Here is a 19,306-nt window from a genome sequence, read left to right as displayed (position 1 = left end):
TATTATTTACTTGATGCATGGATTTTTGGTGGAATTGAATCAAGGGAATTATTTTATTTAATTTTCGTGTGCATAGGAATGATTAAAATTAAATAATCATTTCCTTTAAAAGTGATTTATTAGGGGCGATTGTGTGGCCGTGTCCACCTTTCTACCTTAATATATATATATTTGATGATTATGAATGTGATTTATTGAGCAAGTGAGTTCTTTCGTGTTGATGTCGGCCTGAGAGTGTGTTACATTTCTAGGCAGAGAAGGAGGATGGCTAACAACGATGCTCTAGCTGATGCTATTAGGCTCCTAGCTGAGAACTTAGTAATTCTAGGTTAAAAGCTGAGATTAGGTTACTAAAGTTGGAAAAGACTAATATGCCCCCTTTTAATCCTTCCCTCCATCACCCATAATTAAACCCCTTCCCCTTCCATTTATGTCGATTTGACACAAACCAAATTCAACTTTCAAATTTCATCTCTCTCTCCTATGCTCTCTGTTGAATTCACCTAGTAATCCTAGGGTTTTGCAAGGGAAATTCGCTAATTTTGTTGGTCTACAAAGCCATTAGAGGATAATCTTGCATAATTCAGGTACTTTAGCACTACAGCTGTTCATTAATGCATGATTTGGTGCAGTTGTTTGATGTTCTGTTTTTCTATGCGTTTTGAGGTTTAATTCTTGATTTAAATGTTGTATATTTGTGCGATTTTAGGGTTCTTTCATGTTATTAGGTGCGTGATTATGTGTGTTCAATTATTTATGTAGAGTATGGATTTAATGTGGATGAAATGGCATGATCCTGTTTCATTGATTGTATGATACCTGAATTGGAATTTATTTGCATATTTCATTGATTGTTGGATACTTGAATTGGGATTTATTTGCATGTTGTAGATTGTTGTATAGCTGATTTGGAATTTATTTGCATGTTGTAAGTGTGTATATTGTTTACCTTCTTTTGCAGAATGGGTGATGTGGTGTTAAGGTTTCATTACTTAGATAAGCATGTTGATCTTGCTGTTGACTTAGATAGATGTAATTTGATGGATTTGGTTATGGATTTTGAGGACACTGCTGCAGTAGACACTGTGTTCCCTATAATTAACCCTACCTTTGGTTATGGTTATAATGAAAAGATTCACCCTTTACTAGATGATGCTGATCTTTTTAAAATGATTCATATCCCAGGTGAGTGAGATGTATCACATTTGGGTAGGTTTTGGCAAGAAACCAAGTGCCTTGAATAGAATGACTAATAGGTTAAGGAACAAATCCAAATCTGCACAACAATTTGCTGCACCTTCCCAAACTGTACCTCCTCATGTTGCTGATCCTTCCCAAACTGCACCACCAAATGATCTTCCCCCTCAGATTGAAACAGAACAAACAAATCAACCCACTCAGAATGAAACAACCCAAACAGATCAACCTTCCCTTGAAGGTATATCCCAAGATGAAAGAAATGATACTCAATCTGCTGCTAAGTATACCAAGGGTAGAGTTGAGTTTAAGAAGATTATGGAGAGGATAGAGAAGTCAAAGAAGACTAAGGGTAAGGGTAAGGCTAAGGATACAAAGAGTAAGAAGAGTGCTACCACCAAATCAACCCCAATGCAACCACCATCTCCTAGGTCACCTTATACTGTGTTCAAGACATTAACTTTGAGAAGGAGCCCTAGATTTTCACCTATTCCAGTCACTGACACAGCTGCTCCTAGTGTTGAACCATTGATTAATTCCTCTCATAGCTCTGTTTTTGCAAAAAAACTTCCTAGAACCACAACATATAGGAAGGGGGTAAGGGTTGGCAGTACTGTCACTGAGAGAATAATGCTTGGTGTAGGTTCTGGTTTGGATTCTAGTCAGGTGGAGAGACTTAGAGTTAGTGTGAATGAGACAGAAGTTGAGGACCCTAGTTATGGTTTCAAGGGGAGAAGAAAGATGGACTTTGCTGTTCAGAGTGATTCATCTGCTATGCATGGCAGTCAGGAGGGAGACAATAGTTTGGGTGTTACTGAGGGTCAGGAGGTGGGTCTTAGTTCTGGTTTAAAGGTGAGAAGAAAAATGGACTTTGTTGTTCAGAGTGATTCAGAAGAAGACAGTGAAGGAGAAGTAGCACCAAAGGGTGATGTGCCTGAAGATGAATTGGTGTAGCTTCAAAGGATTCCTAAAATCAAGGATAACTGGAAACCTAGGAAATGGTTTGACTTTTTAGATGATGAAGATGATGAGGATTACTTTAAGAGACTTTACAAGAATGGAGAAATGTATGAGGATGCTGATTTTGGGAAGATAATACTAAGGCCATGGATGAATTTCACTGATAAGGCACACATTAAGGATACTCTTAAGGACTTTGCTGTACAAGAGAGATTTGCAATCAATGTGGAGTATGCTGACAACAAGAGGTATACAGCAGTGTGCCAATCTTAGTGTTGTGACTGGAGGTTGCATGCAAGCAGGCTTGCAGATGGTAGAACTTGGGCAATTAAGAAGATTTGGCCCAATGTACACACTTGCAGAGGTTTAGAAACATACAACCCCATATGCAATGTTAAGTGGGCTTCCCAGAAAGTTATGGAAGACATCAGAGCTAACCCAGACATTCCTCGGAAAGCTTTAAATGAACTTCTATTATAAAGATATGGCATCTACATGAGACAATCTACTTTGTATAGGTTAAAGAGTTATGTAATTGAGCAGCTCTTTGGAGGCCATGATGAGTCATACTCATTGTTGCCTATGTATGCTAAAATGTGCATTGAGACTAACCTAGAAAGTTTAGCATTTTGTGCATGGCAAGAAATTGAGTCCCTGCCTAAGCAGCTGCAGTTCACAAGTATCTTCATTTCCTTCTCTGGACAGTGGAAAGGACTTCTCAGAGGAGTTAGATCTTTGATTGTGTAGATGGAACACACCTAAAAGGTAATTATGGGGGAATTCTGCTCTCTGCTGTGGGAATAGATGCCAATAATGAGATCTTTACCATATCCTATGCTATAGTGAGCCAAGAAGAGAAGGAGTCATGGAGTTATTTCTTCTGGCATTTGCTGAAAATTGTCAAGGAATCCTCAAGGGAGCATTGGACAATCATATCTGATAGGCAAAAGGCAAGTGCTTAAGTGTGAATTGAGTTTTTATAGTTGTTATGTAACTTTTGATTGTTTATTGGAGCATACTAATCTTGTTCATCATTGTTTCAGGGAGTGGAGTTAGCCTTAGACAATGTGTGGCCAGAAGCTGATAGAAGATTCTGCTGTAGACACCTCAGTAGGAATTACATAAAAAATTTTCCAGGCCCCATGATGTATGTGCTATTTTGGAGAGCATGCAATGCAACTTCAGCCTTTTCATTCATAAAAGCTATGGAGAAGCTCAAGAAAGAGGGAGGTGATGATGTCATGTGTTGGTTTGCAGACTTGGGAGAACAATCCAAGTGGAGTAAACATAAATTTAACCCTAATGTCTGCAATGAGACAAATACATCTAATTTTGTGGAAAACTTTAACTCCACACTTAGAGTTAATAGGTGTAGGCCTGTATTAACTCTGCTAGAAGGTATGTTGTGCATATCTTTATTTTGTTGTCTTTATACTGTGAATATAAAAGGTCCTGCAATGTCTGATTTAGTGCTAATGTGCAGGAATAAGGAGGGTGTGTATGGTGAGAATTGCAACAAGGATGGAGAATGCAAATTCCTGGAAAGATGAAGACATATGTCCTAAAATTGTGAAACTGGTGAAAAAGATAGGCAAGGCAAACTCAAATTATAGAGCTTTCAAGTCCAGCCCAGGAGAGTATGAAATCCATAAAGGTAGATCTCAGTTCCCTCTGAGTCTTAACAATAAAATTTGCAGTTGTGGTGCATGGCAATTGTTAGGGGTGCCATGTAGGCATGCCATTAGGGCCCTAATTGATGCAAAGTTAAACCCACATGATTTTGTTAGCTCCTGGTACTCTGTCAAGGCATATAAGCAAGCATATAGTGTATGCATTAGCCCTATTCCAGACACAGAACAATGGCCTGCTGATGACTCTGGCAGAATTATCATGCCACCTAAGATGAAAAGGGGAATTGGAAGACCAAGTAGGAATAGAAAAAGGGAGGAAGGAGAAGTCCAACCAGGCAAGAGAAGCAAAACAGTCAAATGCTCTAAGTGTGGATGCTTTGGGCATAATAAACCAACCTACAAGGGAGGCTTAACTGGGAAAGAGTTGAAGGCATCTGAGCCTGTTGTCATAAAAAACCCAAGGGTCAGAGACCAATCAAATGCAACAAAAGCAGCAAAAGCAGCAAATAAGTCTGTAGCCACTAATCAACCAGCAACAAAGCCTGCAGCAACTTCCAAGAAAGCACAGGGAAAGAAAGGAAAACAGTTAGCTGATGCAGCAATAATTTTGACAGCATCACAAATGCCTAGCCAGCCAGTCAACTTGTCCCAATCAAACTTAGATTCTCAATGCTTTTAAGTGCTACAGAGCAGTACATTAGAAGTTGGTGTTTTTAGCAGTGAAACATTTGGTTTTGTTTAAGTTATCTTGGGTTTTTTGAACTTAACTTGTCTAGTTGGTACATATGTGTTTTTACCAATGTTCCCAAACATTTGAAATTATCTATTTTACTGATATTAATGAATATAGCCAACTGTGGCCATTTTTTCTATTTTAAGTTGTCCTTATTTACATTTAATGGAAAGTAAAAGAACTCGTACATAAGAAACACAGATAATTGCCAATTATTCGAAATTTCCATTCATTAACCCACAAAATACAACCTTTAACTATTCATAATCTAACAATTACATGGCAAAACTAAAAGTTGCAGAACACAAATCTCATTTCAGAGAAATAAAGAGTAGGATCAGGTACATGACAAGACCAATCCTAATAACCATGTAAACATAGCTTGCAAACTCATACGCTCTTTTGGTAAAATCAATGAATTCCTCTCTTAACACTCTCACATTAGATGAGTCATCAAGACTTCCCATCAATTGTTCTTCAGAAACCCACACGAACAAACCACAATGCCTACACTTGTAATATGGTTTCCCTGGATTCGAAATCGACTCAGAAACCCTAATGTCTGCAGTTTTTGGTGGATTGCAGTTGCATTGAATGCGTTTGACCCACATGGATCTTCCATATCTCCGGCCACAAGTTGAACCACCTGCAGAACTAGCCATGTCAGAGAAATACAGAACAAGAAGTGGAGAGAAGAGAAGAGAAGAGAAGAGAAAAAAATTGCAGCAATGGAGGGAAAGCAAAATGGAGAAGAGAAGAGGAAGTGGCACATTTATATGGAAGTCATAGGGTGAACGTTTTTGGTGGGAAATAACAGACATTTTAAGGGGGAAAAGTTGGAGGGAAAGCATTTAAATGGGGGCATACAAGTCTTTTCAGTTTATATTACACCTAATAACCTAGAATTACTAAGTTATTAACAATTTATTAACAGACTAATCACGGTTGTTAAGAAGTCATAAACTGGGGTGTACCACCAAGAAGTCAAAAAAAAAATGTGGTACCACTGGGAAAAGTCAAAACCTGAGTGGTACCAATGGGAATTTCCCTATTTTTTTTTTGCTGGAATTCCACCGTGCCACGATGAAAACTGCCGTGACACGGTGGAACTCCTCCACGGGAGTTCCACCGTGTCACGGCAGTTTCCACCGTGTCACGGTGGAATTCCAAAAAAAAAAAATTGGTGAATTGTTCCGTGGCGCAGTAAAATTGGACTTTGCGAATTCTGTTATTTGTTCGACATTTGTTATTATTCTTCCATTGCGTCTGACTTCTTGACTCGGATATATATAAAAAAAAATAAAAAAAAGTCATTGTTATTTAAGGCGAAAATAAATATGCTATTATTGAAATAAATGTGACTACAATTATTGGCATCATGCGCCTTATTTTAAAAATAAAAATTATAAATCATATAAGCAAAGCAATATTGATCTAATCCTTCTTCACTTTAGGAACCTCCTTCTCTTTTTCAATTAGGTCGGCCTTCACCATTAACGTGTCTTTTGTAGCCCGAACAGTCACACCCCTAGTCGAACTTTCATCCCTTTCACCTTTCTTAGAAATCTTTGATTGCTTCTCTCAATAAACCATCTTTTCCTTACCCTTTCCTTTCACATCATTCTTCTTTTTAGGAATTATAGGAGTCTTAAACTCAATTCCTTGTGTTTTCGGACCTAGACGATCTTTAGAAGGAGCCTTTTTACTTCCAAGATGTCCCTTTACATCAAAGTTACGTGATTCGACTCGATCCCTTATACTTCTAGGATTCAACCAGGCCTTGTATGCACTAGATAAGGGAGGAGGAGCTTGGTTACTTGCAGAAATAGTCCACAAAGGTCTTCCAATCCAATAAGCCTCGTACTCGTGAATGTTTCTTTCATGCAACGATACTTCACGAGGACTATCGTTATAACGTGGAACTACTTGTTCAAGTCCATATTGTTGCATCAATCGAGAAGGACAATAAAAAGTCAGCTTTAAAATACTAGAAACGTGACAATACAAAGTATCATTCGTGCCAACCATCCTAGTAAGCCTCCACCAAGGCACCACCCACCGAATGGAAAATTCTCTCTTTGCAAAGAAATTCTTCCAATCATCATATGACATGTTTGTAGAGTAATTCTTCTTCCTGCGGACTAGATTGTTGGGACCATATTTTTCAATATCTTCGGGGGCTTCAAAAAGTTCTAAACGCTCCATCAACCAAATCTGCAACAAAAAAAAATTCAAAACAAAAAAAAATTGCAAAAAACCACCGTGACACGGCAGACATGCTCCGTGACATGGTGCTTGTTTTGTGTCACGGGGGCTACTCAAAGCATGTTTTTACCTGCAACAGTACTATAGAGCCCTTCTTGACGGCTTTCCAGCCAGCTTTTGCTTCGTCAATGCCGCGCAAAGTTTCTCTTAGGCACGTAGGCATAGGAGATCTCCCAGATTCAACATGTTCAAGCACAGACGCTAAACAACCATGTCCTACCTTACTGTTTGAAAATAAAAGCTTGCTAAACATGCAAAAAATATAAGCCCTTCTACGGTATACATGATAAGATTCAGAGACAGGGCGATTGAAATACAAATTTGCAAGTTTTTCTAACTCTACCTCATTACCACACACTTATTTAAATCTGACTCTGTCAGATTCAGATGGAGTTCAAAGTCTTGGTAATAATACTCATGTAGGGTACGCATGGCAATGAGATTTCTGGCAGGAAACCCAAAGATGGCACCGAATTTCTCCGGCAGAAGACAAATTTCATCGTAATCAAATTTAAAACAATGTGTTTCTAGACTCCAATAGTCTAAAGCTGCCCTAAGAAAATCATGTTCGATCGCTACATGTCTCAAGGCTAATAATCCTCTGACATGAAACAATTCCAACTCTCTTTTGTCAGCATTGGTCAAAGAATAAGACCAGTCGCGCAATGTATTATCAAAATTCTGAGACATTATTATTGAAATATGAAATTCTAATTATTTTATGTTTCTTAATTATTCATATCGCGAATATACTGGTCGTATTTTATAGAAAAAACGCTTAAAGATACTCAAAATCTATCTTTCTACACGCGCAAACCACACCGTTGCAGAATACGCGCACCATGACACGAGAATGCCCACCGTGTCATGGCATACGAGAATTTATGCCGCGACACGGCAGTCAACCAATTTAGCATAATAACAGTTTGGAGCAAATTGAATTTTTGTTTGTATGCCTTTAAGATAGCAGGAATCACTTTTCACTATAACAATCGAGTAGAGGCCAATACGGGCAAATGTGACTCCATGACTCACTTCGTACCATCATCCCCGATCCTCCTTTTGTGGTTCCGAGCCATATGGAGTTAGTAATCTCATGGATTATGAATGGGGTGTAACCTTCACGGGTCAGTCGTTGTTGCCTTCGTTGTCCCTTTATCGTGGTTGCCTTTTATGATCCGTGAACGGTTTACAAGTTCCTTACAAACTTGTTGGCGGCTTCCTACTTTCCTTGTCCCTAATTGTGTTATGTAAATTCCCACTTCCTATGAGTGCCAAGCATATTCACAACATGCTTTTTACGTAGGCGCACTTCGAGCGACGCCTACAACAAGGCATAAAATACTATTATTATGCAAACATGCTTTTAAAATAATAATTACTCCAATTTAAACTTGCCACAAGTTACTTTCCAAAATTAGACTTTCCAAATTTAGAATTTTTAAAATTTTCAATTTAAGACATTTTAAAAAAAATCAATTTTCCTCACTTAAGTGTGCACACCCCCCAAACAAGTTAAACTATACTCGAGAAAAGACCAGATCATACAAAATTGATGATCTTGGTAGAGCAACACTAAATATTAAATACTATGGCTCATAATTAAATTTAATCTTTAAATTGATTCCTCTAATTCAATAACTTGTAATTAAGTGATTTATAAACAACCTTTTATAAAATTAAAGAACACTTTTAAAATCAAACTTTTAAATCATAAAATTATATTTCAACACAAAAAAATTATCATTTCAAGTCTTCTATACGTAACATTAATTTTAAACAAATGTTAATTTAAACATTCACCAAAACATGTATTCAGAACTTGTATCAAGGAACAAGCCACCTATACGTACCTTGATCATGGAAGATCAAGGTACGGCTACGCTTGATCATGATCGAGAGTATCCTCCAACAAATTAAAATAACCTTAATTAATACTACCTCCGTTTCTTTTTAGTTGAAACGTATTCATTTTTATAAAGTTTGTTTTAGTTGACACATTTCCTTTTGGGGTAACTTTTTTACCTTCCATTTACAAGTAAGCTACATGTAGACACCTAAAAATGTCTCCCCAAAACCAAACCCGATGATGAAAAACCTTTCACCCCCATTATTAGTCGGGTTGAGTATTTAACCTTGGAGTGCTTAAATCCATATTTTCATTTCATAAAACAACCCAATTCCTAGCCCATATCCCCAAACCATAAATCATTTTCCTATTTTTGTGCCTTTAAACCCAAAATAATTCATTTCGCGTCCCTTAAAATCATTAATTTCGTGTCCTTTTAATAAAACGTTTATACCAGTCTATTTTGGTCAATAATATGGGTTCAATTATTGAATAATTGGATGGGGAGTGAAAAGAGCTTTCAAACGATATATTATAAACTCAAATCCGAGTTATAACGAATAAGTTATGACAAAAATATTAAACTGAGCTCAAACCGAACCTAAGCCTACTGTACCTACGACCCAATGATTATGTGAAGGGTCCAAATTATTTAATCTCATTCCTAAACCAATTAGGATTAATTGGAAGCTTCTATAAGTTTCTAAAAGATCTTGATTATCCTTTATTAAAAGATAAGATTTAAAACTTTGAAATTGAATAAAACTTTTCTTTTTGAAAGTCCTAATTCTATTCGATTTTAAAGACGTTCGAAGATAGACAGATATTATTTTCGTGCCTCATAGTTTTTATCAAAATCTTATATGGTTGGATAGCCCTTGAAATTACCTTTCCAATTATATATTATAATATCAATTTCGAGTTATAACGGAAAAGATATGAATAAAATATCAAACTATTATTTCGTCCATATCTTTTATTCAACAAAGGATTTTGATATGATTCCAATTGGTTTAGAAATTAGACTTCAACATCTTTCTAACGACATATTATGTATCTTATTCTCATTTTTGGATCAAAAGATATGATAAAAAAAAATCGCAACAACTGTTGTCTAACGCAATAGTATTATTCCAATTCGAATTCTTATCTTTTCTTAATTTTTCGACCCTTCTTTTTCCTTATAAATAGAGGTCATATATCTCCTTTTTCAATCATCAACAAGATTGATCATCAAATCATTCTCTCTTCCTCTCTTCTACACCAAAAATCATTCTCTTCTCTCTGTCTATCATATTCTAAGCTTTAAACCTATATTCCTAATTACACCATTCTTCCCATAAGCACTCTAAGGATTCCATACAACAACCGAAGTTCCATCCTTAAATCAAGGCGTGAAAGGTACCAATAACAGAGGTTTTGGACCAAATCAACTCTACATTTATTTAATTTAATTTTCATTTGATTTATACATTTATTGAAGTTACTAACAATTTATTCAAGATGTAGCAATTTAAAGGAACGCGGGAAATGTGAATAATTAATTAATTTAATTACTTATTTTATTTTTATATTGCTAGTATCATGATTAGGTTAATTTATTATTCGATTTGACTAACGCAATTATTGTTGAATTGCTTCCAATATAAATGTTTATTCTATTTTTATTATGATCACCATATTGCATGTTTAAAGGGAATATGTAATTGAAAATCACGCCTAATAAGATAATTTGGACAACCGGTTAAGGTTCCTTTTTAATCTTGTTATTAAATCAAGTTATCACAATATTTTAGAATTATATGTTTCATTAATATTCAACCAACTTGGCCTAATAATAGTTTGGATCAAATTGAATCTTTGTTTACATGCCTTTGAGATCGCAGGAATCACTTTTCACTATAAGAATCGTGTAGAGGCCAATACGGGCGAATGTGACTCCATGACTCACTTTGTACCATCATCTGCGATCCTCCTTTCGTGGTTCCGAACCATATGGAGTTAGTAATCTCATGGATTATGAATGGGGTGTAACCTTCACGGGTTAATCGTCGTTTCCTATCGTTGTCCTGTTGTTGTGGTTGCCTTTTATGATCCGTGAACGGTTTACAAGTTCCTTAAAAACTTGTTGGCGGCTCCCTACTTTCCTTGTCCCTAATCGTATATGTCAATTCACACTTCCTATGAGTGCCAAGCATGTGAAGCATATTCACCACATGCTTTAACGTAGACGCACTTCGAACGACGCCTACATTACCCCACTTGCCTTTTCATTTTCTCTCACTCTCTCTCCTCTCCTAAATATATATATGTTCCTAAATAAAACGCGTCAACTAAATAGAAATGGAGGAAGTACAAGGTAAATTATAAACACTAACTACTCCACTTGTGCATGAAGCACTAAAATATAAAAACTTTATTTCTCTTTGAACAACATTGGTATCAAAATAATAATACTAGTATCAAAGTAATAGTTTTCGCATCAAAATCAACCGACATAATAATATTTTTAGTATCAAAAATTGATATATTAATCATAATAATAACAATAGTATCACAAGAGAATTGAAGGAAAGTTTATTAATTTATTTATATGTGTAAGATGTTGCGGCAAATGAGGGAGGAAAGGAGGGACGATGCACAACACCTACTAGAAGCAGTTACAACAACCAAAAGAGGTAGGGGAAGGGATAGCAGTGGCTAAGGGGAGCAGCAGTGGTAGTTGCAGTCTTCGGGAATGGTGGCTGTAACAAAATAAGAAAATAAATAAGTATAAACAAGAAGAGAAAGAAGAGGAAAAGGGTTTAGGTGATAAAGAGGGGAGAATACTGATTTTCTTGGTGTGAGGGTATAAGAAGAATTAGAGGGTCTATTTAAAGTGCTTTGGGAGTGGAAAAGAAATTTTTTTAAGGTATACAAAGTATCATGGTAAAAATTAGTAGAAAGCATGATAAGTCTAGAGTTTGTTAATGTACTCGAATCAGATTAAATCTAGATTAGTAGTTGGAGTAAAAAAGGAGAAGAAATTTAGATGGACACACATTTGGTTGGAATAAGGAAGATAGGGAACAAAATAAGATAATGAAGAAGGTTAGAGATTAAGTTAAAGTATGATAATTAACAATTAAAAAATATCATAAAACCATTCTAAAAATAATAATTTTCGGCTAGCTATAAATTTTACAAAATCTAAATTTTTTTTAATAATTAGTTCCTATGATACTCATAATTTAATTAAGAAAATAATTAATTAAATAAAGTACATTAGGTAATATCAAAACCAAAATTAGTTGTGAATCATAAAATAATGTATATTAGGTGTTATCTTAAAACTATTAAAATTGTTGAATATTATAAATTAAGATAAAAATCCGAAAAATAATACATAAAACATAAATATCAAATGAAATATAGAACGTCTAATAAAATATAATTAGAAAAGATTACTAAATATTATTAATTTAGAAGTCTGAAAATAATTAATTATTCAAATCATTAGATACTATATTGTAGTGTCGAAATTTAAAATTTATTTTGGCTCCAAATTCAAATAATTGAAATTATTAAAATAATTAAGAAAGTATTTTCAAAAAATTCGGAGTACTACATATTCTTAAGAACATTATTGCACTTCCCACACCTACTCCCCCTCTTCCTAATTCACCTTTATTCAAGCTCTCCAGTAAAAGGAAAATTTTATGTAAACATATCTAATACTAGTTACTTCAGGCACAACAATCTATTTCTTCTAACTCTGAGTTCCTAAAGCTCTAGTCTTGGGAGGCTACACCTAAAGTTATATTCTTCCTTTGGTTTGCTGCTACCATTAATAGGCTTCCTACCTTGGTCCTATTTGTCCTCACTTCCTAGAAACTCCTCAACGTATTCTCCTTCATTGTGTTAGTGCTTCCCTAGTTTGGTATCTCTTCTCCCTAAATTGCCAGAATACTTCTTCCCAGTGAGATATCCAATGTGGGTTTAGTGGGTTCAACTAAACCCACAAGGATCCGCAGATAAAACTGGGATACATAACGTAAGAAAGAAAAAGTCTTATATTAAATGCGACATCTAAAAACAATACTTTGCGATGTAGATCAATGCCTCAATGGTAGTCTGCGGGAATTATTTGTCATTGGCGTGCACATGGTAGCAGCCTAGCACGATCAAACCTAATAAAAATTCAATCTTGTAAACAAAATTCCATTATTTTTCCAATATCTTTGTTGTTTAGACAATCAAATGTTAATAGCATTAATAATAGGATTATGTTATATATAACCCTAAGGGATACATATAAGAAATTAATATATCTCTATTAATGGAAACAATTTAGGAAAACAAGAAAAAATCACACAATAATAAAGGTAATAAATGTTTGATTTAATTTTTACTTTCCATTTTAAGTGTCTTATATATATCCCTTAGATAACAATTGCATAACAATCCTTGTGTGTTGGCCTTATAGAAGAAGGAGAAGACTCGTACTGAGTACACTAACCTTCTTTAAACTTGTCAAGCTCTGCTCAATAGGTCTGAATGGGAGGTACGCATCTCTCATTGCTATAGGGAAGACAACATGGCGGCGGAGTGGCTGGCTAATCAAGGTGTTCGTGATGATGTCCAGTTACGTGTGTATCAGCACCCTCCTCCTAAGTTGGCTCGTATTTTGGATAATGATGCACGTGGTGTCACTTATCCTTATGTAGTTGCTAGTTAATTTTTTTCTTTTTTTTGGGGGCTTAGCCCCTCGGTAGCACCACTTTAGCACACAAAAAAATAAATACGTAGATCTTAGGGCTATGCATATAATTTTCCTTAATAATATATTATCATGTAAAAATTAGTACAACTAAACTATATTACTGTTGGCCAGGGTTTAGGGTTACGAGGGGAGACCCTCAAGGCCTACGAGTGTGAGTACTCTTTGCTGAGAGGATCTTGGATACTCGATAATCGAATTGAGAAGTCGCTACCACACTCTTTTTAGGAGTTGTGGAACCCATTCCTAGCCAAGACGCAATGCAAGGCTAAGGGATCCAAGGTCTGGTCGTGCACCAAAGTCAAGGATTCAGGGACAAGGGTAAGGGAGAAATAGTGCACAACGCCACCCTACATCTAGCGGCCTCTACTCGGTCTCATTTGCAAATTCACAATCCTAATTTTGAATAACAATCATATTTCCATATTCAAGCCCTAAAACACATATATTTAGAACTAGGCAAGTTTGAATTAATTCACATAAAGTCTAATAATTTGGGCAACCACTTGATATTAAGTAGATTAAAGGTACCTAAATCAGGTTGTCCAAAATTTATCTGACTTTAATGTGATTGCACTTTGTTAGGTCTTAACTAACAAAGGAAATAGTGATTGAACAAGAATTTACATAGAATAAGGAGTAGAATATACAATACTTACCCTTGATCACTGCCAAGAACAAGAAATATATGAAGGTTAGAAAAATTAAAGATTTCCCTTTGATGAACTGCTTTATACAAAGACGAAGAAAACAAAAGTTAGTAATTGCAATAAAAAATGAAAGGACAAAGAAATGAAAATAAAAAGTTATTTACAAATTAAAACATGTTAATTTATGTCGATTAATTCATTATTCCAATTTACATGATTTAAGGTGATTAAGACTAATAAAAAACCAGAAGGTTAAGGAGAAAGGGACAAGAAGTTTTTGTTATGAAGCTTGTGGTCTCATAGGTTATACCAACGTTGCGCGGTCGAAACAGTCCTTGAACAATTGCCCTCTAAATGCCTAGGTCTAAGTTGGTTTGATTGACTTTTGAATGTGTTTTTGAAAGTTTTTGAGAGATTTTTGTGAGAGAATTGAAAGTGAATATAGAATAGCCGAAGCACAAATGAGTCCAAGTCGTTGAAAAGGTCTAATTTAGGGGCCTATTTATAGCTAAACGAGCACGTGACAGGCACGAGCTTGGGCTCATAGTGAGTGTATAAGCTCTCAAATAAGCGCTTAAGCACCCAAATGCTCACTTTCCTCTATTGCTCGATTACGCTTGATTTCGTATAATTGATGCGGAAAAATATCTTTCGTCATGATTGATTTTGATTGATTCATATACCATTCTTGCTTCGTTTACACGATAAATTACTTGCTTGGCAAGTGTTTGTGTTTTTGTCTTGATTTGTTCGTGCCTTTCCTAGTGCCTATATTCGTTATTTTGTTGAATTTAGTCAATTTTTATAGAAACTTGTTTTATTGAAATTCCGACTAATTTTATTGCAAATGAAAAATATTTTTTATCTTTTATTTTATGAAATTTTTTTGTAACATTTTAAAATTGTTTTTAATTAATAAAAAGCTAATTATTAAAGAAAAATGCTATAAAGTTATAGGAAAAACCCAGAAAATTCTAGAAAGATATCCACAAATAAAAGAAAATTACTAAAATCTAAAAACATATTTTTGGGGCACTTTAGGCTTAGGAACTATCATCTTGAATCTAAAGTCCTACTTTTGAGATCATAGGCATTGTTTGTGGCAAATATTACTTTGGAACTAGACCAATTGCATCCTGGTATGATAATATCCTAGGCCTTAAGAAGGAGACAAATGTAGGTGTTTACAATAACAAAGACCTTATTCTTTGTGATGTAATAAATATATTTTTATATATCACTTTTTTTTTCAATTCTACCGTTTACGAAATTTCCGAAAAAATATATATTTTTTTTCATTTGAAATGCGAGAGTATGTATTTTTTATATTTCAATACTTATCAAGAATATCGATTTAATTCATTGGTTGATTGATCTAGGGCGAGACTAGGTCGTTGAAAACTAATATACCCTTGGTCAAAACAAAATTTATAATCTCTCAACACACCCCTATACAAAGCATAGAGTAAGTCGAGGGTCGAACCACTAGGAATAGGAAATGAATGCTAAAGTAAGCTATTTCGAATCAATGAAATGAGGTGTGTGTATTCAAAACAATAAAACAATCAAATTGAAATCAAATTTAACAAGCACTAGGGTTAGGATCCACATGTACTCGGAATGGACATAGCTAATTGGGATTGGATATGACTAAGTCAAGTGTTGCGAGGGAAAATCAACTAAGCAATCAAGAGAGTAAGGTAGGCTAATCTCCTAGAGGTCAAGCTAGCGCCAACCACGAGAGACTCTAACTAGGAACCTTGCAAACCTACTCAATTGACAAAAGCAAGCCACAAATCAATTTTCCGTATCAATGCAAGCTTACAATGCATTCTAGTGTAACAAATCAAAGTTAGCTACTCTTCAACTAATCACACACATGCACTTAATCAATCAACCAATTTAATCACAACATCAAATCCACCAATTTCCCCCAATTAGCATCAATCCATCACTCATACATGCTTCACCATTCTCCTAGCAAGAGAACTACTCACAATCCATTGAAATTAAGATAAAAACTAAGCTAGTCAACGATTTCATCATCATCATATCAATAGAACTAATTCAATCACAAATGCAATTCAAACTTGAACAATCAACAAAGAAATTGAAATGATAAGCTAAAAATCGCATTAAAGTAAAAGAAATCCTTGCAAACTTGCTTCAATTCAATGGAGGAAATGCTAGAATTAACTATCTTCAATCATCAATCATCAATGAAGAAATTCTCTCTCTACAATCTAGAGTTTCTCTCTCTAAAATTCTAATTCTAATTTCGGAATTAATTCTCTCATTTCTTCTCTAATAATTCTCTAAAAATAGAAAGAAAATCTATACATAGAAAAACTAACTAAGAGAAGTTATTTAGATCGTCCCCAAATAAACCCATACAGGCGCGGCCAACCATAAGGGAGAGCGTGGCCGCGCAAATATGGGTACGGAACAGGGACCCAAACAGACGCGCCCGCACCACCAGGCCGCGCGGCCGCGCCATAGTCGCGTGCACCCGTGCCATAGTCGCGCGCGCCCGTGCCAGGGAGCAGGGCAGCCTTCTTCCCTATCATTTTGATGCTCCTCGTGCGTTCCACTTAATGCTCTTGATAAACACGAGACCTTGCAGTTTCTAAACTCCATGTTTACGGGTTCAAGACTAGAAATCATGCCCCCACGGCTTGAATGCACAACTCAAGGACTTAGGAACTTGCACTTCTCCATGCTTGAGCTTTAAATGGAGAACACTAGACATCCTAATCAATGCCGAACTGGGGAAGAGGCCTCGGGAATCTTGGATAACGACCTTAAACTGTAAAAAAAGGAAAACAAGCAAATAAATGAGAAAATAAAAAAAAATAAACCAAGAAATGCATAAAGAAAGAAATCCAACTATGAAAATGCAAACTAAAAGAAATAAAGAGTAAAATCAAGGAAATGCTAATTAAAAGAGCTATATAATAGCATGAAATTCACCCAAAAAAGAATCAAACGAGTGCCATAAATGACACTCATCAAATTACCCCAAGCTAAACTTTTGCTCGTCCTCGAGCAAAACAAAGCAAGAAAGAATAAGGATGAAAAACTTATTCAAAAAGAAAAAGAAAGACATAAAACAGGAATATACACTAAGACTCACTATCTAGGAATCACGGTTGATTTTAGCTACAACAAGGCCTTTAAACCCCAAGTCGCCTATGAGGACGAGTGATGTCTCGTAAAGGTTTCCTAAGAGCTTAACCTATAACTCTTCACCAACATAAATGAGGCAAACCACAAAAAGGAAAGTAAAAGAAAGAAAAACAAAATTGAAACCTCTACGAATTGGACTTCACAAAATGACAACATTTCAAATGAATAAACATCTTTCTTAAGCAATAGAGGTATGCACGTTTCAAGATATCCGAGGTTGATTGAAACATAGAGTATGCTAAGCATAGAGAACTAGTTATCAAAATTCACCTTCATCCAGTTCGATCTTACCGCGTTCTCCCTATAGTCTCAAATCTCCCTCTAATGAGCATCTCAATAGCTCCTCGAAGGAGCCAGAAAAGAAATAATTTTGGGCTACATGACGTCTTGACTATGAATCCCCTCTATTTAGGCTTTAACTCATAACGCCCTCCCTCGAAATTTGACTCAATCCTCTAGGCCGAAAGGTCTTTCCCATGGTTGTAACGTAAGGGCAAAAAGGGTTAGGGGTAGGCTAAAATTTTAAAATTTGGTGGTATCCATAATAGTGAAGCAAAGAACGGGCCCTTTCTTGGAATCACAATCAAGTAGTCACCAAACAAAAACAAACTAAATCCCCCAAGCTTATTTAAAGCCATAATCACAATCATATATAGAAAAAGCGTAAACGCTTCTCCCCCAAGATTATTCAAAGCCATAATCACAATCACATATAGAAAAAGCGTAAATGCTTCTCCCCCAAGCTTAAAGGAAGAATTGTCCTCAATGCTTGAAAAGGGGAAAAGAATCACATCAAACTATTTTTTGAGTTTTCTCATTTTCAACTTTTTTTTTCCTTTTTATGCATAAATTCAAAGTAATTGTCCTCGCCTCTTTTAACTTTGGACGACTTTTTCTATCATACATTTACCATTATTCACAAAATATTCACAAAACACAAGCTTGCTTACAAAAAGAACCAATATCCATACTTATAAACCACAAACTCCAAAAAATGACCATTTTCTTCACAAAAACCAAAAATGGAACAAAAAGAAACAAAAGGTTCAAAATTCGAAAGATGTGGCTTGAAAAGAAGGGAAAAGGCTCAAATGGTTAGCAAGAGGGCAAATGTAAACCCAAAGAACTAAAATAAAGAAGATTGAACCTAGAAAAAGAAAAATTACCACCCCGAAAAAATGACTTTGTCCTCCCTAGATGGTTCGGTCTCGTCTTTGAGAATTATGAGTCAAGATTCAAGATTAGGTCTTCAATAGTCAAGGATCCATGCCACTAATGCAAGAAATGTAGAAGGCTTGAAAAACGATGAACCTCACATGGATGTAGCAAAAACTCACTATAGGTGTCAAATCGACCATAGGAAGTAACTACCAACATGCCACAAACAAGTAGAATCCGGTTCCATGATCCTCCTAGTTCTAGAACATGCTACCTTAGCATACACCTATCCTAGAGTCAACCAAGCATATTCTCAAACCGTGCATACCCATACCATTTAGGAAGATATTCATTCAATAGCAAAAATCGGTTGTATATAGTCCAATTCAAAAAGAAAAACAAAAAGGTGACAAATAAAGCCTCAAAATATACCAAAATCCAACAAGAAAGAAAAATAAAAGAAAAGAAAAGAGAAAAGAAAAACATAGAAAAGGAAAAGAAGGAAAATAAAGAATGGAACAAATATGTGACGAGGGGAAAACTAGGTCGTTATCTAATCTTCCCTCGGTCAAACTAAATTTATAAACACTTAACAAACCTAAATACGAGTATATAGGAAAGTCAAGGGTCGAACCCAAAGGAACGGTAATGTTCAAGCACTTTCAATTATGCGCCTAAGCTAGGTCGAAGACGAAGGTAAGAGAGAATACTAACAACTAACAAAACAAATAACCAAGGAAATAAAACACTAGGAACGGGGATGAACAAGTAATCATGTCAATTGCAACAACTTGGGAAGAGCATGCCAATCAAAGGTTGTGAGGGCTAATGATATGAGCAATCAATAGGAATCAAAGAGCTATCTCCTAATTGTTAAGCTAGGGTTCACTAAGAATAACAAACTAAGAGAATCACAAT

The 19,306-nt window shown here is 35.5% G+C and overlaps 1 protein-coding gene across 1 annotated transcript; it reads left to right on the top strand.

Annotated features, from left to right (window-relative positions):
* Positions 1-2,262: 2,262 nt before the first annotated feature.
* On the top strand, positions 2,263-4,467 carry LOC110713185. Its single transcript, XM_021891650.1, has 5 exons — positions 2,263-2,405; positions 2,676-2,836; positions 2,962-3,107; positions 3,201-3,555; positions 3,641-4,467. The coding sequence occupies exons 1-5, from the start codon at positions 2,263-2,265 to the stop codon at positions 4,465-4,467; spliced, it is 1,632 nt and encodes a 543-aa protein (XP_021747342.1).
* The last annotated feature ends 14,839 nt before the right edge of the window (positions 4,468-19,306 follow it).

The sequence above is a fragment of the Chenopodium quinoa genome, unplaced genomic scaffold, assembly GCF_001683475.1.
Source record: "Chenopodium quinoa cultivar QQ74 unplaced genomic scaffold, ASM168347v1, whole genome shotgun sequence".
In the NCBI taxonomy this organism is placed as follows: Eukaryota; Viridiplantae; Streptophyta; class Magnoliopsida; order Caryophyllales; family Amaranthaceae; genus Chenopodium; species Chenopodium quinoa.
This window is presented reverse-complemented; position numbering and strand designations above follow the sequence as displayed.